Source organism: Carassius gibelio, chromosome A25, assembly GCF_023724105.1.
Source record: "Carassius gibelio isolate Cgi1373 ecotype wild population from Czech Republic chromosome A25, carGib1.2-hapl.c, whole genome shotgun sequence".
NCBI lineage: Eukaryota > Metazoa > Chordata > Actinopteri > Cypriniformes > Cyprinidae > Carassius > Carassius gibelio.
Genome location: NC_068395.1, coordinates 17,018,592 through 17,045,173, shown reverse-complemented (window position 1 = coordinate 17,045,173; position 26,582 = coordinate 17,018,592). Strand labels below are relative to the sequence as shown.

At 38.1% G+C, this 26,582-nt stretch overlaps 2 protein-coding genes across 4 annotated transcripts in view; one reads left to right on the top strand and one right to left on the bottom strand.

Moving 5' to 3' along the window:
* Positions 1-14,656, top strand: part of LOC127947147 (growth arrest-specific protein 2) — a 35,695-nt gene extending 21,039 nt beyond the window's left edge. For all 3 annotated transcript variants that reach the window (XM_052544141.1, XM_052544142.1, XM_052544140.1), the window contains 5 exons: positions 2,897-3,038; positions 5,029-5,092; positions 5,245-5,431; positions 5,564-5,671; positions 13,414-14,656. In XM_052544141.1, coding sequence (XP_052400101.1) covers positions 2,897-3,038; positions 5,029-5,092; positions 5,245-5,431; positions 5,564-5,671; positions 13,414-13,623 — 711 coding nt within the window. In that variant the 3' untranslated portion in view covers positions 13,624-14,656. The remainder of the gene's footprint in view (positions 1-2,896; positions 3,039-5,028; positions 5,093-5,244; positions 5,432-5,563; positions 5,672-13,413) is intronic.
* Positions 14,657-14,777: 121 nt separating this feature from the next.
* On the bottom strand, positions 14,778-17,874 carry LOC127947202 (small VCP/p97-interacting protein). Its single transcript, XM_052544188.1, has 4 exons — positions 17,437-17,874; positions 17,093-17,143; positions 16,157-16,261; positions 14,778-15,850 (listed from the first exon to the last, which is right to left on the bottom strand). Exons 1-4 carry the CDS (start codon positions 17,497-17,499, stop codon positions 15,836-15,838), a joined length of 234 nt encoding a protein of 77 aa, XP_052400148.1. The 5' UTR covers positions 17,500-17,874; the 3' UTR covers positions 14,778-15,835.
* Between the last annotated feature and the right edge of the window lie 8,708 nt (positions 17,875-26,582).

Sequence of the window (26,582 nt, the reverse complement as noted above, 5' to 3'; positions counted from 1 at the left end):
AACGACTGATTCATTCAGAAACAAAGCATTTGACTGTTTTAATAAATTAATCACTGACTCATTTATTCAGTAAGTAAACATCGTCCATTAGTTAGCAAAATGGAGCAAAAACAAGCAATATTATGTCTTAAAGTTAACTAGGCCTACATTAAATTATATAAATATAAAAAGCATACATAAGCATTTTTGCTATCTACTGTACAATTTAGAATGCCTGGAATATTGAGTTTTAATAGACTAATAAATCAATAATTTGGTGATAATGTCAAATCATTACAATAACACTTACCATATTATCCCAGACAATGCTGTATTTCGCAAACCCCAGCCTCATTTTTTTTTTACTCATGAGCAAAGTCATAATGCCAGACCACTGATTCATCAAACCTTATTTCCTGCAGTCTGTGTTCTTCTGACCATTTTGTAGTAAGTAACAAATATATTTGGGGGAAATGTATCGGAGTAAAAGTATACATTTTAATTTGGAAGTATAAACTTAAAAACGTAAGTAAAGTACAGATACTCCAAAAAATACTTAAGTACTGTAACAAAGTATTTGACTTCGTTACATTACACCACTGGCTGTACTGTGCGTAAAATGGCTACATTTGTTGGCTGACATACTCGACTGAGGAGGTTGTTTTATGTCATGGCATGTTTCATGCTATTCCAGGGTTCCTGTCACAGAGTTTACTTCTGGGAAACAACCAGTTAGTCTCATTGGAAAGAGATTGAATTTCAATCTGTTCCATTTCAGTCGATACATTACAATTGTATAGTTCCTTCACAGATCCATTCAAAAAAACAATCTCGTGAATCATTAACATCTTTGGCTAAAGCGAAACCTCACCATTACTATTTCTCATGATGTCTGTAAATCCTTTAAAATTATGGGTCTGTATATAAAGCTGTATATCATTGACATCACGGCTTGGCTGATCGCTGTACGTATATGCGTGAAAGCAGCACAGATGTGAGGAATATCTGAGCTTGTTAGTCCTCAGGGATCGAAAAAGAGCTGTTCATTGATCACACAGTCCAGAGGCTGCAGAGACACAATCAAACACATCTACTAACCTCTGAGAGGAAGACGGAGGGTTTGTATGTGGGGGTTTTAAAGGGATAGTCCACAAAAAAAGAAAAAAAAGAAATACAATTCTGTCATTATTCACTCTTCTGACTTCAGTCAAATAAGCATAGCTCACAATGCCCTCAACATAAACTCAGCTTTCTCCTGAACATGAGTACACAAGTTGGCAAGAAATGATGGTTTATAGTAAAAAGGTTATTGCTTTGCTTTAGCAGACATTTATTCATCCCCTGGAGTCGCATGGATTACTGTCACGATGGCTGTATGTATATATATATATATATATATATATATATATATATATATATATATATATATATATATATATATATATATATATATATATATATATATATAATTTTTGCATTAGCTTAAGTCTAAATTTCCAAAAATGGAACACATATCTAGGGACTACTACGTTCTTCCAGCTGGACCTCATCTAACCTTCCCCAGTGTCTTATATGAAAATATACAATGAGTGAATCTCCCACTGAGATTCATATGTGTTATTTGACCACCACCAGCTCCTAATGCATGCATTTATCTATCATTTATCTCCTAATGCATGCATTTATCTATAAATAATCAGCTCCTTATTGATTATTTATACGATATAGGGAGACTGTGTTTGTGAAAACATAAGCAATAATGAAAGCTTGGAAAGCGATCCAGACCCCCGCTGGGGGAAGGAGTTAGACGGAGAGTAAGAGAGAGACTGACAGAAAACAAGAGATGACGTCTTCCAGCTAAAGCATGAAGAGAAACTGGTGGGAAAGGAAAACTGTACTGAGTTGTAGGGAAAACTGAGTGAGAAAGGAAATGGAGGGGGAGAGATGGGGAAGGGGATTTCTAAAACTTCTCTAAAACCCCCAAATCCATGGCCAGTAACATTCTGTCCTGATTTATTTGGCCAGTTTTAACCAAAAGTCCCCTTTACCCCCTCAACCTTGTGGTTTTGTCTTCACATGTGATCAGATTCTCTGGTTTACTGTGCATTAATACAAATCAAGACTTAGTGAGCTGCCTGGACAGCATTTTGAAGGAATAGTTTAGGGAACAATTCTCACTATTGCTTATTAGCATGCATATTACTAGCGTATTGCTTGTTTAATAGCACGTATAAAGCACATATTAATGGTTTATAACAGGTTAGATTTTAATTATTATAGCTTAGAAAGTGGCTGCCTAAGTTGACTCTGGATAGCAAGGTGGTTAACTATATGTTGGAAAGGTTAGAAGAGTTAGGCCAGAATCAAATTATGTTTGCATGTTAGCCTCTTGCGTCAGTTTCTCCGTTACACTCATGTCCCTAAACCTCAATCCCATCCGGGTCACGGCACCACTGTAACCCCTTTGTTTACACAAGTGGTTGACATTTGCATTTGGTTGGCTTCTAGCAATGCAAGATTAACTTCATGTATCATTGCATTGCAGAATGTGTTTGCCATTGCAAGTATGTGCGCAGACCAAGCTGCATTTGCATACTTGCATTAATTGGTTAGTTAACCCAAAAACTGTATCAAGATTTACTCACCCTCATGTCATTCCAAATTCATAAGATTTTTAATATTCAGTCATCAGTTATGTCCATTCTCTGAAAGTACACACAACCACACATCAAAAAGCACATTAATCCACATGAACAGATAACAGAATTTAAATTTTTGAGTGAACTGTCTCTTAATGTTTCTGGCTTTAGTTTGTTTGGCGTGTTTAGACTTCGCTACCCTTCTCTTCAGAGACATTTTAAATGCAAATGTCTGTCTACCATGGCACTGAGTAACACAGGCAAATTCTCTCTTTCAGTCGATCCCCAGCCGCAGGATTCCCTGCCGAGCCAGTGCTGCGTCCGGTTCTTTTTTCGCCAGGGACAACACGGCCAACTTCCTGTCATGGTGTCGAGAGGTGGGCGTGGACGACACCTGTCTGTTTGAGTCCGATGGGCTTGGTGAGTCTTTTAAACAAATCCAGCTCTGACACAAAAGAGTTATGAGTAAACAGTTGTTGGATTTTATTCACATGGAATCATCCGCTGCTCAGTAAGAGGACTTAAAGCCTGATTTATGGCAAATACTGCAGTTCTGTGTTTTTAGAGTAAATGCAGTGAGAGAGCGTGTTGGACCCGCACTAATCATCAGATACAAAAACGAAATTAGATTAATTTAGGTCCTTTAGGAGATACTGCATCCAAATCAGCTTGAAAAGGTGGATTGTGCCACAGTTAATGTGCATTTGAACATATGTGATTTTTAGCAAAATGCAATTCATTCACTTGTTTTCTCAATGAATTGATTACAAATGCATATTCATTGATCTTGAAACATGGATTTTTGAATCGTGAATTGCTTGTTTTGATCAAGAATTGATTTAAAATGCTAAAAAACAATTAATTGCAATTTGATAAATTATCATTCAATATTTTAAAATGTTTAAACATTAAATTACTTGTCTGTGCCAATTATAGGAGACAGTGTGATTATTTACATAATCCTATTAATGCATAAATGATTGCATTAATATAATTTAATATATTTGCTATCAAAATATGTAAAAATATTAATAAATAAATATTTAACTGTTTGCATTTCAGATTCACAACATGATGCTTTGACTTTTTTCAAATTGTTAAAAATGTGGAATTGATATTATACTATTATTGACATTGATATTATAGTGGAAATTAAAAAAAAATGTTAGACAACAAATTAAGAACAAAAGGTAGGCATTGTTCATAGACATATTAAATAAGTGAGAGTGTGAAGTGTTTAATGGCCAACATGGGATTCTCTAAAAGTCAATGCGGCCATAAACACAAATTCATTTGAAGGATACTTCTGTAACATACAAACAGTGAAGGCTCCAGGTAGATTGTTGCACAGCTTCTGCTCTTTATGCTTTGCTGTTCAAGACAGCTGGAGAGAATAACAAGTCTGCTGAAAGCACAGAAAGACGGGCTCGGGCCATCAGGGAGTACAGCAGGGCAGCACAGCTGAGTTTTCTGAACGCAGAAACAATCGATTCTCTCCCTCTGGAGTAACCCACAATAGAAAGTGCGTGTGAGTGTGTTTTTAGCTGTGGTGAAATGTGTTGTATTATCTGTAAGAAAGCCAAGCCAGAAGAGCTGCCCTAACATCACTTTCATTTGAATATTCATAATAACCTGCTTGGACGCCCGTGAGATTTGACATGCAAACGTGCAAGAAGAGATTTATCACGCGTGTGGTGTGTTGTGCTGTAGATCTGTTCTACACACCAAAATAAAAACTGGTTGGTCATCAAATTAGCACATCTGAATGGTGTGTGTTAAAAGATGGCTTATTTAACCAAATGTTAACTGAAAAAAAACCTCTGAAAGAGATTCTTTGTTAATTTTTTTCCCTTTTCCCTCTTTAGAAATAGCTAAATGAACACATGGATGCGTTATGCTCAGGTGGGATGCTCTGAGGCTGGATGTGGAGATGATAGATTTCATGCATGTTGTGTTGTGTTGCCATCACTCAACTCACTGTTGAAAAAGAAAAAAATACAGCATGTGTTGGTTAGGTATGTGTTGAAGCATGGCAGCTGGTTTAAGATGCTCCTTAACTGGTCATGAGCTGGTCGAGCAACTAGCTCCTGCTCACGACCGACTCAAACCAGCTCGAACCTAACCATACCTCACCTGCATAAGCTTTTTTTTTTTCAACAGAGCTCCACTGGATCATGGGAAATGTAGTTTGTATGCTCCACGATGCCATATGAGACGCATGTGTAGTTCAGTCACTGTTTGCTGAGAGACCATTATCCGTCAGTGAATTATGTGTGTGTCATTCTGCGGTCTCTCGGGTTCATCATTCAACCACACGGATGCTTTTCTGTACTTCTTTGATTTGTACAGTATGTCAGCTAGCACACGATGCCAAAGCTAATGTTGTTTTTTTGCATGCATGTTCTTCTAGTTTTACACAAACAGCCAAGAGAGGTTTGTCTATGTCTGCTGGAGCTGGGAAGAATAGCATCCCGGTAAATATGAGTCAAGGTTATCTCTACAGTTCTTTCAGCTTCACAGAAAATGGCTTTGTCAAGAAGTATTCTGTTATTGTTATGTATTTGTTCTATTTAAATCAGCATTTTGTTGATTTGATATGAAGTGTGAATGGTCACTGTTGTGTCAGATATAAGGTGGAGCCACCTGGACTTATAAAGCTGGAGAAAGAGATCGAACAGGAAGAGAAGACGCCTGAAGCTCCGCTCTCACCCGCTCCTCCCACTTCTCAATCTCCATCTGCTTCTCCATCCATCTCTCCATATAACAAGACCAACTCCAGCAAGAAAAGCACCGGCAAGCTCCTGGATGAGGCTGTGAGGAACATCTCCTCTCTCTTGTATCACTCTTGTCATCTGGGACACAGTAACGTTTAGACTGACAGATGTTTATGTCCTCTATCATGAGCATTTAATCATTTCTGTCAATTTACGTGTGACGTGTTCCAGGTGAAGCACATTTCTGAAGATCCACCCTGCAAGTGCCCAAATAAGTTCTGCATAGAGCGACAATCACAGGGCCGTTACCGTGTTGGAGAGAAAATGCTTTTCATCAGAGTGAGTATAAAACACACAGCACATAACCCTAGTCCGGCTAGATTTACAAATCAGGCTCATTGGAAACACATATCTCTGAAAAAAGGTTCTCTATATTTTTCATATCATTTCTGACATTTTCCTTGACACACTGTACATGTCATATCTTTATTTTATCTCCCGTTTGAGTTTCTCACACTATTGGCTAGGTTTAAGAGTTTAGAGTAGGTGGTAAACTAATTTCAAATGCAACAGAGCGTTAACCTTTTAGTGCCAGTTACCGGACATTTCATTTCCGATCTACCATGATACATACAACAACCAGTGTAATAAAACTGTTTAACTGTATCTGAAACATATTTCATAGGCAACAAATCTGCACGCCACAAAAACAGCATCCCTCGCAAGTGATTCCAGGGAAGTTAGCATGTTGCTAAATGCATTGCTGCATTATCATTTTGCCAAAAGAAGATGTCAGAAGAACCACAGTGCTGCTTACTTTGTGTCAGGAAGCACCCAGGATCTCTTTTCTTATTTCTAGATTCATTAACTGCTGTGTGATCACTTTCATTAGTCAGTTAAATGGCTTTAAGGCATCCCATAATAGACTAACTGACCGAGACTGAGCAGTGAGGTGGGCCTGGTGACCATGGATACCTGTTACTTGGCAACACAGGACTAAAGGATGCTGTAGATGGGAGTTATCCTCGTGGTGTATCTGTGTGTGCTCAGTTGTGTTGTATTACCCTGCTCTGAGTGATGACATCACTCCCGTCATTCACAGCTCATTAGAAAGAGTGTTTAGTGAGCGTTCGCACTCAATAAATAAGAGATGAAGACTGGAATTGTGGCCGAGTCTTAGAAAAATCTAGTTGGCTGGTAAATGTTTAGTGAAATGTTGATGCCACAATTTTAAGAGTTTTGGATTTTATTATTATTTTTTTTTTTTATTAAAATGTAATTCTAACATCTATTATAGCACATCTGATCTCAATATGTTTTTGGAAAACGGTTTGCTCGTGTCTTGCACTGTGGAAGGAAAATTAATGGAAAAATCAATGGTTGTAAAGAAAACCATTCGAACACTAAATCAATTGTTGTATAATAACTTGACCAACTTGAAAAAAAAAAAAAAAAAAAAAAACTGTTGCATTGCACTGTTGCATTATTCAACCCCCTTGACTTGCTAGACAATTTGCTGTGGAGGATAACATTTTTTGAAATCAATTCAACAAATGCATCAGTAAAGTATTAGAGAAAGTTTGTTAATACACTTTTGAGTGATTCTGAGAATGGAACATTGATGAATCATGATAAAATTCAAACTGGCTCAAAACATTCATGTTCAAAATTATTCAACCCCCTTTGTGCAGAATCTTTTATTCTTTAAAATCATCAATAAACGCTGTCTGTAAGTGTTTAGAAGTTTCTGTCACCTCTGTACTACAATCTTGATCCAATCCTCACATGAAAAAGATTTCAGATCACTGATAATCTTTGGTTTTCACATTGCCACTGCTTTCTTCAAATTCAACCAGATATTTTCATTGAAAACTTAATCTGGAGACTGAACACGTCACTCAAGTACACTCTATGACTGATCCCTGAACCAAGCAGAAGTAGATTTGGATGTGTACTTTGGGATGACTGTCCTGCAGGAAAGTCCATTGATCATCAGCTTCAGTTTTTGCACCAAAGGCATCACAATTCTTGTCAAAATGACCTAATACTTCAAAGAATCCATGATGTCCTTCATACAGTCGTGATTTCCACTTCCTGCTACAGTAAAGAAACCCCATAACAGGACTGATCCACCTCCAAGTTTGAGGATGGAGATGGTGTTCTTCTGCTTATGAGCTTTGGCTGTTTTGCAGCAGACCTTACACTGATCCATGGATCCAAAAAGTTGCAGTTTGGATAAATCACCCCATAAAACATTCCTCCACAGGTCTACACAAATACATTTTATCAAGTTCAAGTCAGCCTTTTGTTCTTCTTGATCAAGAGCGGTATTCTGCAAGATGTCTCAACATGAAGGCCGTACTTGTCTAGTGATATTCTTAAACACTGCTTTGAAATGGCTTTCCTCCTTTCATCGGGTCATCTTGAAAGTCTTTGGCTGTACATTGCAGGTTTTTCTCAGTTGCTCTGATTAAACGTATTTATGATATTGTGCTTTTTCTTCAACACCCTCAAAGGTTTTCTTGTAAAACACACTTTAAACTTAGGGAATAAGCCTGAGAGCTGTGTCTCTAGGAACTTTCAATGTCTTGGAAATCTTCAGATAGCCTTAGTCTTTCTAAAGTACTACAATATTTATTCTCTTTAGCTTTTGTGAGACATTTTTCCTACTCAACTTCAACACATGCATGGGCTAACTGTATGTGTAACGGCTCAAGCTAATTCTGTTTTGAATAGAGTTTCTAAAAGCTTAATTGTGTTTTGAGACTGTTTAATTCCCCACCATGCAAATAAGTGATTTAAAAACAGCAATGTTGAATAGGGGTTGAATAATTATGACATAGCAGTATTATTAAAAAAACTCAAAAATATTACATTATATATTGACAATATCACTTATAATATGCCAGTGAACTGTTATAGATGCAATTTTTATTTTATCCTGGATCTTCAGAAAAGCTTGTATTTGTAAAGTACTGCAGTCTCTAGGGGGTTGAATAATTTTGAACACAACTGTAGTTTACTCAAAAAATGTAATTTGCTGAATATACTTACCCTCAACCCATGTAAGATGTACTGTAGATGAGTTTAGTTTTTTTCATCTGAACATATTTGGAAAAATTAAGCTTTATGTCCCTTGCTTACCAATTAAGTGAATGGGTGCCGTCAGATTGAGAGTCCAAACAGCTGTTGAAAACATCACAATAATCCACAACACTACTCCAGTTGATTAAATACTATCTCTGAAGTTAAGTGAATAGCTGTTTTAAAAGTGAAAAGTCAAAATCCACCCACATATTTGTTCCGAGCTGTTTTGGTTTGGCTTGTAAACTGGGTTTGATCTGTGCATATTTCTCTCCTGATTCAGACCAGATGACTTGTTCACTGGGGGAAGCAATATTATAGATAGAGGACTTTTATATTTTAACTGAAAGCAACAGTTTGAAGTTAAAGCATCTTGATGGATTTGTTTCTTTGGTCTGGAGTGGTGTGGATTACTTGTGGATTATTGTGATGTTTTTATCAGCTGTTTGGACTCTCGTTCTGACGGCACCCATCCACTGCAGAGCATCCACTGGTAAACAAGTGATGTAATGTTAACAATAGTTTTTCATTCAAATAAAAATGGTAACATTTTAATGTGAAGTAGTTACACTTTACATTTACTTATTAATAACAGTAAAATAAATGATTACATGCAGCTAACCATAAACCAAACCTGTAAACTGTAATCTTAACCCTATAGTAAGTACGTTAAGTTAATTAATATTGCTCAGTATTGATTTGTGCAACACTGTTACAGTCACCTTTAAAAAGTATTAATATTCAAATGTTTTTACCTTTGTCCCAGACTTTCATAAAAAAAGGAAATTAAATTTATTTATTATTTATTATTAAGGTTATTATTATTATTATTATAATTATGATTACTAAGAAAATGGCAATAAACGTATATAATAAACATATTATTATTATTAATTTTTTTTTTCCTGCTACAAGGATGTTTGTAATGAAACTTGAATCTCAGGATGTTTGGAGCTTGAAATGTTGTCCACTGTTAGACATTCATAGCGGACAAATTAAATATCATATCTATTTTGCTCTCTCTTTTATGTATATTTTCTTCAAGTTTAAATGTCAGAGCTTGGCTCTCATTTAAAACACTGACTGCAGTGATTCATCATGTTAAACCACTGCAGCTGATATTAATCCAGTCACTGTGGAGAATCCCATCAGTCAGGGCTGGTTTAATAGCTCTCTCACTGAGAAATCAAATCACTGCTGCCCCCTATAGAGGGAAACCAACACATCTCATTGTTTCTGCACCTCACTGCATGGCACATTCAAAAAGCTCCTACCCATCCTGGGTTACCAACAACCATGCAATTTAGCAGTCAAGAAAGAAAATTAAATGGAATTATATTTTAAATCAAATTAGACAGATGCCAACGTGGGCAAGTTACATGACACCCTCATTCTCAAAAAACAATGAGCAGAACTATACGCAGTAAAGAAATCAGAGCACATTACATACTGAAGTATGTTTTGTGAATTATTGCCTGCTGAGAGGAGGAAAAATCAAGAGAGACTGACCAAACACTCAAACTCAAACTTATGCAGTTCTGGGTCATATTAATAAATCACGTTTGACTTCCAAAAGGATATTTTTGGCACTGTTTTGCTGCCTCTTTATGTCTGTGTAAAAGTCTTGAAGGTGAACCAGTCGGGAATTAAACACAGCTTTAGTGTTTCAACAGCTCCATTATTAATCCACACCTTTACATGTAATTGGTTACAAAATGTTTATTTAAATAAACACAGTGGTCCTGTTCTTCCTCTCTATCCCTCTTATGACTTAAGTTACTAAAATCATATTTTCTGACAGAACGAATCCAACTGTCTTAAAGCGTGTTGCCCAGCAACCAAGGCCAGGTGAAGCAAATCTGCTTTCTCTTGTTGGTTTTCGAGTGAAATAAGCGAACGAGTTTGTCTCAAGGACACATTCCTTTTGTGTTTGTCTCTGAAAGACCTTCCTGTTGAAATACCCATCAGATTCCCCAGATGGTTTACTATAGACGTGTTTTCATTCAGCTCTCCTCTAAATACACGGCGTGCTTCAGTGTGTGTGGTTTAACCTGCTGAACTTTGGTGCTCCTGAAAGAAATTGATTGTGTGTGTGTTCCCTTCTTCTCTGTGATAACCTTCAACATCACAGACCTGAGCTGCTTTATAAGTGTGTGTGTGTGGCGTGTTCATATAGGGTCCTGTGGTGACTTGTAGAGTCTGATTGCTGATATATTTGTGGCTCCGGTGCCTGAGGGGCACACAGACGCCCATCTGGAGAGACTGACCTGTGAATGTCCCTCTGTCAGCCTGTTAAGAGCCTTATGCATCTTTAATATCATTCCCCTGAAGGGTTAATATGAGCTGCGGCTCACTGTTTTTGTTTAGTCATTTTTCCCGTCCTCACAGATCTGTTTTTGAGTGTGTGTCTGGAGGTTATGGCTTGTTCAGCTCTTTCAGGTTTCAGTGTGTTGTCAGAGTGACATTTTTTATTTATTTATTTATTTATTTCTCTCCCTTTCTGAAAGCTCGTTTAGCAGCGTGTGTGTTCAAGGCCGCAGAGACGGAGGTTTTAATAGAAGGATGAATCACAGCAGAATTACTCCAGTGGTATTTTTCATTGGACTGTGATTAGCTATTATTATGGGATGGGGTTTTGTGTTTGGTGTATTCTTCCGAGCTTTCTGTGTGTGCCTTTGTTATTGGTTGGTGAAACAGGAAAATAAATCAATCAATTTAGTAAAATGTGTAATTTATCTGTGCATTACAATTGTGTTGTAAATATAAATCCAAACCAAAGATTCAACATTAAACTCACTAGAATATGTCAGGCTCATATTTCACCTCAAAATATTTTGTATAAAGGAAATTAATCCTATTTTAGGGCAATCAAGAATATAATCAAATGGAACTTTTTTTAGTAGAATTGCATAATTGGAATAATAAGATTAAGAATAATGTTTTTCTGTTCATTAAGGAAATATGATATTCATATTAAAATATGACCCTGACATTCATGCACATGCGCGCACACACACACACACACACACAAATTTATGGTTACTAAAGATATCTCAATGTGAATATGGGTTAGTAAATATATTTGATACTAAGTTACAACACTCTTTCTACTACAGTGTTTTTTTTTTTTTTTTTTGGATATGGCATAAAATAACCATTTTATTCTACATTAAGCAAGGGGACCCCTCATGGCACTAATAGTTAATAAACAAATATTTCATACATCCACACCACAAGATGTCAGTATAGAGAATAAGACAACTGTCAGGGAAGACAAAGGATATATAAAATATTATTATTATTATTATTATTTCAGGTGCAAGGGGCAAGTGAATTCACAGAAATTTTGTAAGATTAGTCAGTCAGCAGACGGTAGAAGATGAAATCCCTGAGTGATTAACAAGTGATTCAATGAATCATTAATTCAGATGATTCATTCAAATCAGATGATTCATTTAAGGAACAAAGCAAGTGTCTGTCATAATGAATGGATAATTGAATCATTGATTTAAAAACACATCTGTTCAGGAACAAAGCGTGCAAATGTTCAGACAATATCTAAAATGTAATTCACTCAGTATTAACTTGTGTTGAACTGTTGAATAAAATTAATATCACAAGATGCAATGCTAATGTGCTAATATTTAGGAAAACATCACTCTTGCTTGTGTGATATTACTTAAGTATATCATATCTTATAAATACTTTATAAAACATCCATACAGGGATATTTTTTACTTTCATAACTTGAATTATATAATACATTAAATTGCATTAATATTGTATCAGAGACAATAAATATCGCACACTCCTAACTGGACGGTCTGGTTTTCAGTCAAATCTTGCCGCATCAGATGGTCCCTGAACAGACTATAATGGTCCATGAATACACTATCTGAGACTAGTAAAACATAAACAAAAAATTACTTAGCGCAATTTAAAAGAGCTTATTTCCTGTATAAATGTGAATAATTCTTTTGGTGAAGAAACCATCTTGATCAGATAATCTGAGGTAATAACAGATGTTGTGACAAGGCAGTGAAGGCACTGAATTTTGACCTCTGGGGAATGTAGACACCTGAAAAAAATAATTTACAGGAAATACAGCCTCTCTTCTCACGACTCACACAGCTCTCTGCCTAGAGGGAGTTTCACAGTGGGAACTGCAGGTGACAGATAGCTAATAAAAGGGTGTGATTATGGCACCGGAGCTGTTAAAAGAGTTTGATGGAGGATGGTTAAAAGAGTTTGGCCAAATGAGCTTTCATGAATGCCAGGATTAGACAACACTATGCAGATACAAATGCTTAGCCAATGCATTGCAAGCACACAGTCGTAACACGTTCTGACATACTGAAAATTGAAGCCTAGTAAAAGACTATGTAGTTCATGTACTTGCATATGTAACCGTTCTCTCTTGGTTCACTCTGTGGGGGTTTGAACTGGCAATAGCAAGGGAGTCTGGCGTGCTAACGAGGACGCTAAGGACCGCAGCCACTAGCATGCCTCTTGTAGCCAGGGGATTGAGATTTGAGTGTACCAGCTGGCCTCTATTACACTCATATCCATCCGGGTCATGGCACCACTTGTCAGTTTTAAACATTACAGTTTAAGTAACTGGTTTCAAAGTTGGATGTGCTTTGAAGTGCATCTCCTAGCATCAGTCCCTAACGCACTTATACAGGCCAGGCCATTGAAGCTTACCTGCACAGCTATCTCATTCTAGTTGGTCTTCAGTACACAAAAAGTATGTTACTTCAGACTTTGTACACTTTTTATTTGTGACATACAGTTATGTATTAACCCAGATGCAAAGCAGGCAGTCCCATTCATTCATTCACTCTTGCATCCTGTGGTGTTAACAAACGTCAGTTTTCAAGGGGGGCAAATAGTACAAATGCCTGTCTAAATGCATCTCACCTCCTGAGGATTGTGATCTGACCAGAGATGCTCAAAATCTAAATTCACGTACAATATATGTCTATCCGTCTCTCTAGATGCTGCATAATAAACATGTGATGGTGCGAGTTGGCGGAGGCTGGGAGACGTTCGAGAGCTACCTGCTGAAGCATGACCCATGTCGCATGCTCCAGATATCTCGTGTAGAAGGCAAGATCTCGCCCATCTCCGGCAAATCTCCCAACATCAGAGACCTCGCGCCCGACAGCTACCTGGTAGTGGCGGCCCACTACAAAAGCAAGAAGTAAAGAAGAAGTGGACTAAATAAAACAATGACTTTTAATGTAGCATTGAAGCACAACTCACTGGCTAGCCACTGACACATTGACCTCCACTGGCTTTTAGAACTACCATGTGTTAAAAATCCCAAAACCAAGTCATGACAGTGTAGATCTGCTAGTTTGTGTATAGCAAAGATACAGGAGGAACCGGAATACACAAACAAGGCTTTCTCGTATACCAGCTTCATTTCTTTTATTTTTAATCCCTTTTTGTTTAACTGATTAAATATAAATTGCATAATAACCTTATAATTCAATCATGTCTATACAGAATGAAATCGCTGGATGAATTCAAGTATTCACTTCTACCCTGGTGGCTATTCTTTTTAGTGCTTCTTATATTATTTGTATTAATGATTTTACTTTTTTTTATGGGGTATTATGTAAAGTTTGCTTTTTTCAAGTGATTAATAAAGTAACTCATTACTTTTAAATATCGGAGTTACTTTCTCTAATAAGTTGAGAGACATTGGGAATGAGGTGCAGAGGCACTTCCTTCAGCCTGATTTCACTTCTGGTGTGAAAGTGCCTTAACAGTTAGCAAAATATAACTTTTGGGGGGTTTTGTTATTAAAAACAAAGAATTAATCCCAGTCTTAGTCTTTCCCAACACTGTTCATGCCAAACATAGGACAGAATGGGACTAAGTGTGATGTAAATGACTATATTTATGCAATGGTGGTTTGAGTATCAGAGATCTCCTGCTGGGACAATCCAGTGAGCGACAGCTCTGTAGCTCAAAGGAGAATGACCAGGTTGGAAACCTTGGATTACAACATCAGTGCAAGACAGAAGAGCATCTCCTGAAGTCATCCAAGCACAGGAATCTCTTCTCATGAGTTCAGTGTGTAATCCAGTCTCCACAGACAATAACTCAGTCCAGTATTGGGTGTAATCTCACATTCAATGCATGAGTGTGCAAGCAACAAATCTGCATTGAAAGCATTATTTCTTGTTAATAAAGTACCAGCCTCTCCGTGGACTTTTCCAGCACCTTGTTGAATCGAGTGACGTGTGAGTTATTTGCAGTACAGTAGTGCGCTGAAAAAGTTTGAGTACATCCGTTACAAGACAAAAGAGATTTTACAGTTTTGCAAAAAATAGTAAAAAATACTTTGCCGTTCAATCAAACAATTTTTATTTAAGCAATGCCTTCTTGCAGTTGTGGTACTAAAACAGTTCCTGATCTGAAAGTGTGCCACTGCCCTCTACTGGTAAACATGAACATTGCACAACTTTGTCTGGTGTTTTCTATTATTGTTATAGTGTCTGTATATTAATAACCCATTCTGAAAAAACCCTGGGCAGATATTCCACTTGATAATTTGGTTCAAATCTGTTTCCCTGTCACGAGCATTGAGTGAGTTGCTGTTGGCAGAGGTAACAACTCATGAGCATAGCATAAAAGAAATGCATCAAAGGCAATATGTAGAGTTGACTCGAATGTGATCCACACTGATCACTGTAGATCAGACTGCTACAGTCACATGGATGTTGATTTTAAATGTGATAAGTTAAGATTTTCTTAACTTAAGACAACCAAAGCCCTTCAGAAAGGATGAGAAACTGATGCGTCTGATAAGATAAAGTGATGCACATTCAATTAGGTTCATAAGAACAGCAAGTCATACAATCAACAGGCAGTGAAAGTGGTAACTGACATGATATCCTTCATTATTATTATACTCCAAGTCCTAAACACTAGGAGCTTACAACCAAAACACACTGGTAACTGATGCATAAATATACTGTACATGACTAAATATGTATTCAATTATCCAAAATCCGATATAAAACATGCTTTTCAGATGTATAAATGTGTATTAAAATGACATTCAGTTAATAGAAATGACATTGGTACAAAAGCTGCATGTGTGAAATGATGCATATGATGAACTTAAACGGAATAAGTTGTGAAAAAAAAAAAAAAAAAACACATTAATTGCTAAAAGCACCATCCCAGAAATCCAATAGCTTGCCCATCCTGGCATTTAAAGGGGTGTGTCCTGAATGCACTCTGGCCAGTCAGAAGGCCTGGAGGATTAGGAGTTTGGTGCAAACTCCCCTTGCTAGTGTACACTTCAGAATAAGAACCGAAAGAACAGAGTTTTAAGAATCTCTCAAGTCAGCAGGAAACACTGCAGAAGAAGGTTGACCAGTTTCTTCCTTTTAGCTTGAGTTAGCCAACCTGCCACTGGAGAGAAAGAAAATGAATTAAAGAATAAATAAATAAGTACAATCTGGATTTAATAAAAAAAAAAAATCATACTGCTCTTCAAGAATACGGAGCAAAATACAAAAAAAAAAAAAAAAAAAAAAATCATGACCTCTGAAGTGTGACATCTGAAGTGCAGACTTTTGATAAAAAACTATTTTCATGCTAGATGGTAGTTTATCATAACTCTAAGTATCTTAATTACGTATTAAATGATAATAATAATAATAATAATAGGACACCAATTTGTCCTCTATTTGTGGAAACTGTGAGTAGTCTCTGTACCTTTAGCCCGCCGCCTTCAGAGTTCACAGTCTGTTTCTCTGTCTCTTCTTGTTTCTTCTTTTTCCTCTCCAAGGCTTCTGGGTTTTTGATGCCTCTGTAGGTGATCTACACACAGATCAGACAAAATAAAGCTGCCACACCAGTGGTAGCAACAGTACATTTCAGAGTCCAGTAGTTCCAGTGTGATATTATTCAGTGCTCACATGCCGTCATCATGCTGCGCCGTAGACAAGCTGAGGATGTGAGTACAGAGTGTGCAAACACTAAACCTCATCCCATCCACACTGAAATATAACGATCATGTTCACCATTACATTAGCAGAGAAAGAGCACTGTGACATTACTGTGGCAGTAAGAATCGAGCTCATTCTGACATGACACACGTCTGTCGTGGTGTTTCAGCTGCAGTGTGTCTGTGGACAGAAGGATGAGGATGTGTACTCACCGTGACGCTTTAGCACCTCTATGCTTGGTCTTAAACCTCTAAGAGACAGTAAAACGGCCCAGCAATCACACGTCGGCAAACTAACATCACTAGTCCATAAATCACTGGATGTTTAAAAAGGATCTCAAAATGTGAGGATCATTGCTTAGTTGTCCTAACAGTTATTTGGCAACTTGAAAAAAACAACAACAACAAAAAAATATATATATATATTTTTTTTTTATAAAAGCACAAAGATGTAGAGCTGGACGTCATGAGCGAATGAGTTTATCAGAATAGTTATACTGTACCTATAGATTATAGCAATAAGTATGATGCACAGTGGAGCTGCTGAGACTGGGTTCAGTTAGATAACCGGTGTTATGAATCTGATCTTATATTTGTGCTGTTGAGTCACAATCTCTGACAGTATTTTGTAAACAGAGTATTTCTGTAGCCTGTTATGCCCGTGATGTTATCAGACATCAGTGTAAGTGCTCTCGAAGCATCACCTCTTTCTGTCTCTTCTCTGCAGCCTCGGCTAGCTGTCTTCTCCTCGTCTCCTGTGTAAAAGAAAGGTTTATATATATATATATATATATATATATATATATATATATATATATATATATATATATATATAAAGATCTGGCAAAACAATATGACATCAACATTTCTGAATGTTTCCACAATAACCAAATAAACGTAACGTTTTATCAACATGTTTTTATTCATAATGTCCCTGAAATCCATTAGGCTATGCTCGGTTTCGGCTGTAGATAGTTCCCAAACACTATCTGGAAATGGCACGTCAGGAAAGTAAATACTTAATAAGTAAATACGCTCAGGTACTCACAGGGTCTGGTGTGACTACTACATCATCCTCAGCTCCACTCAGACAGGGCAAACACATCCCCATACTGACGTTTAATGAAGCACAGGCACAAATAAAACTCTTTTCAGCCAAATGAGAGTGAATCTGAGCAGCTATGATGAAGCTGTGCTCTTATAAACCCAGCAGGAGAGCAGCTTGAACTGAACTAGCAATGTAAACAAGGCTGCGCTAAGCTACTTTAGCCAGCTACCGCTACTGATAAGTGACCTTTACCACACTAATAGACTAATTTAACCTTCACCGAACCTCCTTCTGACGCCTCCCGACATTTGTTTTGGATGTTGTTGTGTAATTATGGCGTATTAGTTTAGCTGAAAGTGTAGCTGTCAGGATGACACCATCACAGCAGCTCCGAGGGAAGTGAAGCTCAACAGCGCCGTGCTGCTGCACGGAAGTGACATCACTGATTGTGTCACATGGTTGTACCATTATACTTTGGGTACTTAATGATTACCGTGATAGTTCAAAGTACGATAATTCCGATATAATAGGAATAGCAAAATTTATATTCATTGCATAGTAATCATAATGTAACTGTAGTATATTATTTACATTTGAAATAATAATAATAATTATAATTATTATTATAATTAATGAATAGTAAATAAACATTTAACATATAACAGTTATATACATAACTTAAGAAAAAATGTTGTAAATTATCAAAGCTACAAATCTGAATGTTTAAAACTGGTCTGCATTTATTTTATGTATTATTTGAAAGCATGTAAAAATATTGCATGTGAAGCGTAGTCCAAAAGGCTTTAGCATCTCAAAATATGGTTATAGAAGAGGAATAATTGTATTAACTTGTCAAATCATTAAAACTAACAACAACATGCCCCTGTTCCATCCAAAGCTACGAAAAGAGTTGCTTCCAGAAGTGATCCTCTTCTGTATATTACTAATTTGTCAATGTCATATGTTCCAAAATAGGATTCGGATACTAATCCTAATCCTTATGGGTAGAATTAAGGGTGGGTTAGGATGTAAGGGATGGGTCAACAATGTAATTATAAATGTTATTACAGAAATTAATTACAGATTTAATTACTTAAAGGTATTTTTAAAGGGGTCATATGATGTGGCTAAAAAGAACATTATTTTGTGTATTTGGTGTAATGAAATGTGTTTATGCGGTTTAAGGTAAAAAAAAAAAAACACATTATTTTCCACATAATTTCTGTAAATGTAATTTCATTACGTTTCTCCTCTATGCCCCACCTTCTGAAATGTGTTGATTTTTACAAGGCTCGTTGTTCTTAAAAGCGAGGTGTGCTCTGATTGGCCAGCTATCTACACTGCTGTGAGCTGGTTTTCTTAAAGACTTATGACACTATTACTTTTAAATTGAATTCATTTGAAACTAGTAATTATCATATTATGTGGTTATAAATGTAATATTATATTTCACATATAAAATACCATAATTAATAACAGCGGGTAAATCACACGGCGGGAGGACATGCTTATGGGTCAATGAACGCTGGTACAGATGTAGCTGTGTTAAAGAAGATGTGCTGTCCTGATCTAGAAATGCAGTTTGTCAACTGCAAGCCGTTCTATTCGCTGCGGGATTTTCACTCGTTCATTCTGGTGAGTGTTTACATTCCTTCGCAACCGCATGTAAGCCTGGCTTTACAGAAACTCACTCATCAGATCACAGAGACAGAACAACAACACCTGGACTCTGTTTTAATCAGTGGACTTTAATAAAGCCAATCTCTCCCGTAAACTGCCAAAATACAGACAGCAGATCACATGTCCCACAAGAGACAGTGATATATTGGATCACTGTTAAACCATAATAAAGGATGCATTTCACTCTGTTCCACGAGCAGCTTTGGGACGTTCTGATCACCTTCTGGTTCATCTTATACCGTCCTACAGGCAGAAACTAAAATCAGCTAAACCTGTATCAAGGACTGAAAAAAGATGGACTAATGAAGCAGAGCAGGATTTACAATCTTGTTTTGACCTCACTGATTGGAGTTTTTTTGAAGCTGCTGCCACCGATCTGGACGAGCTCAGAGAGACTGTAACATCATATATCAGTTTCTGTGAGGATATGTGTATTCCTACCAGGACCCATCTAACTTACAACAATGACAAACCGTGGTTCACTGCAAAACTCAGACAGCTCCGTCAGGCCAAAGAAGATGCTTACAGGAAGGGGGACAATGTCTTGTATAAACAGGCTAAATACACATTGGAAAAAGAGATCAGAGTGGCAAAGAGGAATTATTCTGGGAAAAAAAGGACTCGGTTCACTTACAACGACTCCGCATCAGTGTGGAAAAGTCTAAAGAACATCACCAATTACAAGACACCACCCCCCAGCACTGTAGAGAATCAACGAGTGGCAGACGATCTGAACGAGTTTTACTGCAGGTTTGAAAGAACACCCATCACCTGCCCTGAACGCCTCCCCACACAACCAGTCACACCATTAACAACTCCTGCAACCCATCCTAAACCCCTCTCAAAAAAACTGTTCACCCCATTTACAACTCCTGCATCCCCCCTCTCCCCCACACCTGCAATTCAGATCAGCGAGGATGCTGTGTGCCAGGTCTTCCGGAAACAGAAAAGGAAAAAAGCACCAGGCCCAGATTGTGTTACGCCAGGGCTGCGTTCTCTCCCCTCTGCTCTTCTCCCTGTACACTAATGATTGCACATCTAAGGACCTCTGTCAAGCTCCTGAAGTTTGCAGACGACACCACACTAATCGGCCTCATCCAGGACGGTGACGAGTCTGCTTACAGACAGGAGGTAAAAGAGCTGGCTGTCTGGTGCACTCTCAACAACCTGGAGCTGAACACGCTCAAAACAGTGGAGATGATCGTGGACTTCAGGAGAAACCCCCCTGCACTCCCCCCACTCACCATCATGAACAGCACTGTGACTGCAGTGGAGTCATTCAGGTTCCTGGGAACCATCATCTCTCAGGACCTGAAGTGGGACATTCACATTGACTCCATTGTGAAAAAGGCCCAGCAGAGGTTGTACTTCCTTTGCCAGCTGAGGAAGTTTAACCTGCCACAGGAGCTGCTGAAACAGTTCTACTCCACCATCATTGAATCCATCCTCTGCACTTCAGTAACTGTCTGGTTCAGCTCAGCTTCTAAATCTGACCTCAGAAGACTACAGAGGGTAGTCCGGACTGCTGAGCGAATCATCGGTTCAACCCTCCCATCTATTCAAGAACTTATCCAAAGTGAGCAAAAGGGCCAGTGAAATCACTCTGGACCCTTCACCTCCAGCACACGTCCTCTTTGAACTGTTGCCATCTGGTTGAAGCTACTGCGGAGCTTCTATCACGAAAACAAATTCCTCGTATGTGTAAACATACCTGACAATAAAGCTCATTCTTATTCTGATTCTGATACAATGTCAAGATATAATTGAAAATATTAAGTCATCAGTGTTTTGTAAGATTACACTCACTGATCTATATGAGTTTAATTTGTTATGCAAAACATCTCAGGTTACAAATATAACCATGGTTCCCTGAGTAGGGAACAAGACACTGCATCCTCTAGGGGTCACTATGGGGAATGCCTCATCGTGACCCATATCTGAAGCATACATTGAAAAAACACCAACAAGTTGGCTGGCAACAGCCCCTGACGTCACTACTGGTGTGACTATAAAATAAATATGTGCAGGGAGGACATGTCATTCATTGCTTAATCTGAAGCTTGCATCCGAAGCATGGAAGGAAAGTTAGAGGGAACCATGGTTACATTCGTAAACTGAGATGTTCCCTTTCAAGGGAACTTCAAACTGCGTCCTCTCGGAGTTGCTAATGGGAACAGTATACCCATGCCACCATGCAGAGGGGAGTGCAGGACAAAGCCCTGGATCATACTCACCCAGCCTGGTTCCTGTGCTGGAGCCCCGCTTAAGGGGCAACTCCCTTTAGTCCGGAGCATCAGTAAGGTGGTCACTATGAAACCATCAAATCAACCAAAAACATCATAGGTCCAGCATAGGAGAATGTCATGGAAGAAGTTCCCAACTAACCTCAGTCAGGTGGAGAGCTGGTGGTTATAAGGGAATTAGGAAAGGGAAGATAAGGGCAGGTATAAAACCCCCAAAGGGAACGAGTCAATACTCAAGTATTACTCTGATTCAGATGAAAGCGCTGACACCTTGTATGGCTCACATCCCTTAGGTCTTGCCTGTCTTCCTTTGACCCGCGATTCCTCCTAACTCTTCTCCCAGGTGAGGGAGGAGCGCGAGCCGTGACACTAGCCTTCAATATATGTCTTTGTCTCTGATCCTCAGACGAGACGGACCAGGACCCCTATGTTGTCTGACCTGGACCTTCGTGGAATGAAAGATTTGAAGGCCCCTGAGCGCAACTTCACCTCCCTGAACTTCTTTGCTACCGTCTCAATGGAGGTACTGAATAGTTTGAAAGGAGAAACCAGAGCATTGAGAAGAAAGCCCCTTTCTTTCTTCCCAATATCTGCCAGGTTTACTGACAGATGTCTCTCTGTTACCACCATGGCCTCCATAGACCTGCCCATGGCAGAGGTGGCCTGCTTGGTAGCATAGAGAGAGAGATCTGTGGTGCTTGACCAGGGCTACCAACTACTGCTTTTGCGCATCGCCTCAATGTTGGCATAACTCAAATGCTGAAACTGATGGATGCGAGATCAGTGTATGGAGATCAGGCAGAAACGGAAGGCTCATCTGAGCTGGAGGCCACAACCTCGCGGCGTCACCTTGCTAGCATGCTTCCATGGTAAGTCCAACTTTGCTGTGTCGCGGTCCATAGTCTCCAACAGCTCTTCATACACAGGGCAGTAGGATTGAGAAGGCTCAGCCTCAGCTTCTTCGCTATCCTCGGACATCTGTTCTTTCTCGGCTCAACCCAGCAGAGCACTAACCTCAGTATTAATGGAAAGTGTTAATGAAATAACATCATCCTCCAGCGGCTCTCTCTCCTCCACAGCCGACAAGCGTGAGAGGGAAAGTCCCTCTCTAAACTCCTCAGCCAGTTCCACCTGTGATCCCCACGAGCTCATTCTCTTCCGTGCCTCAGCAGCAGTGGGTCCTGACATTCGGTGTCAAATAACAATGACATGGACACACACATTGTCTAAACGCTTTGCTAGTAGTCACCATGATTGATAGAGAAAGATCACTCTTACCACGTTCAAATGCATGCTTCAAACAGAACAGTCAGTGAAAAGAAAGAAGAGAATGATGTGTTCTTTCAGCGCCTATTTATTTTATACTCGCACCAGGAGTGACGTCAGCGGCTGTCGCGGGCCAACTTGTTGGTGTTTTTTCATTGTATATTTCAGACATGGTTTATTGATTCAACCTCTGATGTTTTTTTTAATCAGTGTAAGGGAATGCCATGCTTTATTTGAATTCTTCAGAAGCAGAAATCGTCTAGAAGCTTTTAGATAAATGAAGTTTGTTGGGATCTTGTTGCTTTGGAAAACCATTTGCCAGTTTCATTTACAGCGACTTCAGAGCTCCTCAGAGATATTAATTCACTTCTGCCCTTCTGTTTTATTTTTACTAGTGATATTGTGTATCATATAGTGAACCCAAAGCTTCAGAATTAAACCAAATAATGTAATGAAATTAAATGGAACAAGTGATGAATTTGCTCTGATGTGCTGTGTCCTGTTACCTGTGCAGACCTGCACAACAATGATACCAGGACAGTCTCGTAGTGGTGTAGTTTGAGACCAGACCCTCCAAGGTCAAAAATAAAATCCAGAAGAACCCCTAAGACCGAGACCAACACCAGAATTGTATTTTATTTTATTTTATTTACGGTAAATGAAGTAAATGAAGAAACAATTGTTATTATCAGCATATTTCAAAATCTTCCAATTTTTATAGACAATATGTACAATTTCTTTTTTTCATACCTTTATTTAAGTTAAAATGTATTTTATTTCAAGTAACAATAATAGTTTTTAATGGTTTTAGGTTGAATTTTAGTTTTAGAAAATGATTACACTCAACAGAATAAAGACAATATTATACATGATGAGTCATGAAAACGTTTTTTTTTTTTTTAGAAAACTAAAATATGAACTTTAAAAAAAAAAATCTTAATTTAAATAACTTACTGCTGTTACCCTGTTTATGACATCACATGCCATGCATACAACCACTGATCTATATTATGTCCTTTATTAAAGATCAATGGATATAACAGACTGATATAATCAGCCACTTTGACTGGCAAGCCAAATGACTCCTAGTACAGAATGACAGCAGTGCAGTACAGTTCCCCCATCCACATTAATGCACTTTCATTTCTCCAGTAGGGGGCAGCATCAGCTCTCAGGAAATGACATGCGGTACACTGCAGCAAAGTCATTTGACCAGGATATCAAAACAAGACTAATGCTAATCAGCAAAAACACCTCCATTATTGTGACAAATCTCACTATGCATGTGCAGTGTGCTGTTGAGAGGACAAACATACGGTCCAGCAGGACACTTCGGAGACTGTGTGGGGTCAGTAGGTAGTGGAGGTTGCCTGCTGTTTGCAGGGAAGGCAGACAGTACTGTACATGCGACTGCAGAGGTGAAAAACACAGACAGGATGGGGGATGAAAATGAGGATCGAGAATGGAAACTGTTTCACATATTGAGGCTTTCAAACAGTCATGTTCTGGGATGCATCTGTGTTTACGTGTTGTTTATCACACCTCTAAAATTAAAGGGTTTGGACGACTGTGACACATCCCACTGCACATGTCCATCTCGATTATAAGTCCCTTCGCATCAGGCCACCCCAACATCGGGCAATGAAGAAAATAAACATCAAAGATGGCGGAAGAGAAATGAATAATCCAGGGTGAGAACAGATGGACATTGTTTCATTTATTGTAATTGATTGCAGTTGTCTAGGAAGCAATACGAAGGTAAAAAGTCCTCTTTTGAATCTGCCAAGTGCAAAAGGGCTCATTTTGAGTCCAATGTATTTCAAATAGCACTTTCAGATTTAGAGTGTCATGAATAATCATTTAAAGAGGCACATTTTATGTGACTTTAGCACATAAACTATGGCATACCATTAGTGCCAAAAATTGTGTTGACTGCTTGTGTTGTTCTCTCTGTTATGCCTTCAGCTCAGTTTTATGCAATTGCTGCTCTCAGTGAACATTCTGCAATGCATTTTAGATATTATGGTTAACAACAGAACGCTTATCTTGCTTGAAACCTAAGATGAAACCTAAGGACTACAGATTCATTCAAGTCTATAGACCTTATGAGTCAGAGAAACAAGTGAGCAGAGCATCTAGCGGTAGCTTTGTATATTTCTATGATGTGAAGTGTATTTACTTATTTTATAGATATTGACAATTATCATGTGCATTGTAATGTCATAACTAATTTAAGATTTCAAAATGAGCAGTTCATTCATAAATCCATAGGATCCATTCAAAGGATCTTATCTTTATACTGTAGAAATTTGAACTGGAAGACAGAAGACAATGAGTGCAGTGTTGGAAAAGGATGGAGCTACATAAGGTCTATAGAACACAACGATAAATATGTCTAAAAGTTATGGACAAAGTTATGGACAAGTCATCACATACAGTAAACAAATGTGTTGTACAAAGCAGTCAACATTCTTTTGGCACAAATGGAACTCCATACAAAACAAGCACTTTAACATTCCTGCATTTCATGCTGTTGCATTGTAGCATTGATTTTGTGGTGAATGAGTTTTATTTATAATATGGCATACTGTATTCCATTTTAAGTATGATTCTTTTGGAATGGTTTGTGTTTTGATAGTTCATTCTATAATAGTGCTTGATGTTTTTACATAATTTATGGTTTTTATACACCAAATAATGTATTTGTACCACAGTTTTATACCACAGTTGTGGTATATTGGAAAGGTTTAGTAATTACTTGGAATAATTTAAATGAAAGCTGGAAGTGGTGCTAAATAAAGAGATATTTGGGAGGCAAAAGAGATGGTTCTTATTGCTGAGCTGAGATCCCTGAAAAGAACCGGAATACCAATCACTAATTCATGGCAACCTGCTCTCTTAAATAGCACTTAATTGACAATAAAAGAGTTTGTTATGTACATAAACTAGGCCTTTGCATTTTCTGAAGAAACTGTTGATGTAAGTGTTTGCTATGTGATTCAGTGCTAGATGTTTATTAATCTACGGTCATATATTTCCAGAAGAATTTATGCATTGTAATTGGAAGCCAGAGGTTTGGGAATTTCATCTATGAAGAAAGATTTATCCATGCAGATTTCCCAACTGATTCTAGTTGGTCCCTCGACGTTACATGGTTCTGTTATGTGGTTCTAAGACCTTTTTGCCTGACATATTTTGTTGAAATTTCACTAATGTGACCACACTTTTAGTATATTGCTATGCAGATGCTAGCTATATGGATGTGCTTCTTCCAAACCAGTTCCAAACCTCGCCCTGTAGCCAATTTAATAGGTCAAATTTAATCGTGCAGTCACCTGTCAATATGTACTCCTTTCGATTTAGCTCAGGGTTTAGAGTGATGCTAACGATGAAGTGATGTGCTAACAATGCTATTCTGGGGTTAGTGTGTAGGTAATGGTTGTCGGTAAGTATTTGTTTCAGTGTTGGTTAGGCAGTCAGCACTGTGATTGGCATGACCAATGAAACCTTTAGAACTAGCTGTGGGCGGGGTTTGGGGGGAAACATGTATAATTAGCACTTTTAGCTATTTGTTTGCTTGGTTGTTTAGATGGATGCAAAGGCTTTGAATTGTTAATATGTTGTATGCCATTGCTAGGGTGTTCTTTGTGATTGCCAGGGCTTTGTTATGTTGCTACTTTAATAGTTTTTACTAGTTTACTATTTTTACTAGTTTTTATTACATAGCAGTGGCACATAGCTGCTAAGGTGTTGTGGGAGGTCATTAGGGCACTACTATACAGTTACAAAGACTTCTGAATCATTGTAAGAGCGTTACTATTTGCTTGCTAGTGCAGGGATGTCCAAACCTGTTCTGGAGGGCCACCATCCTTCATAGTTTAGCTCCAATCCTAATTAAACACTCCTGAACTAGCTAATAAAGATCTTCAGACTCATGAGAAACTTCAAGGCAAGTAA

Bases quoted from the DNA above. Each gene is read 5' to 3' on its own strand.
- LOC127947202 (XM_052544188.1), bottom strand. From the start codon at position 17,499: ATGGGGATGTGTTTGCCCTGTCTGAGTGGAGCTGAGGATGATGTAGTA. The intron at 17,144-17,436 runs GTGAGTACCTGA...TCTTTTACACAG, and splicing joins TAGTAGTCACACCAGACCCT to GAGACGAGGAGAAGACAGCT. The intron at 16,262-17,092 runs GTGATGCTTCGA...ATCTGTGTGTAG, and splicing joins CAGAGAAGAGACAGAAAGAG to ATCACCTACAGAGGCATCAA.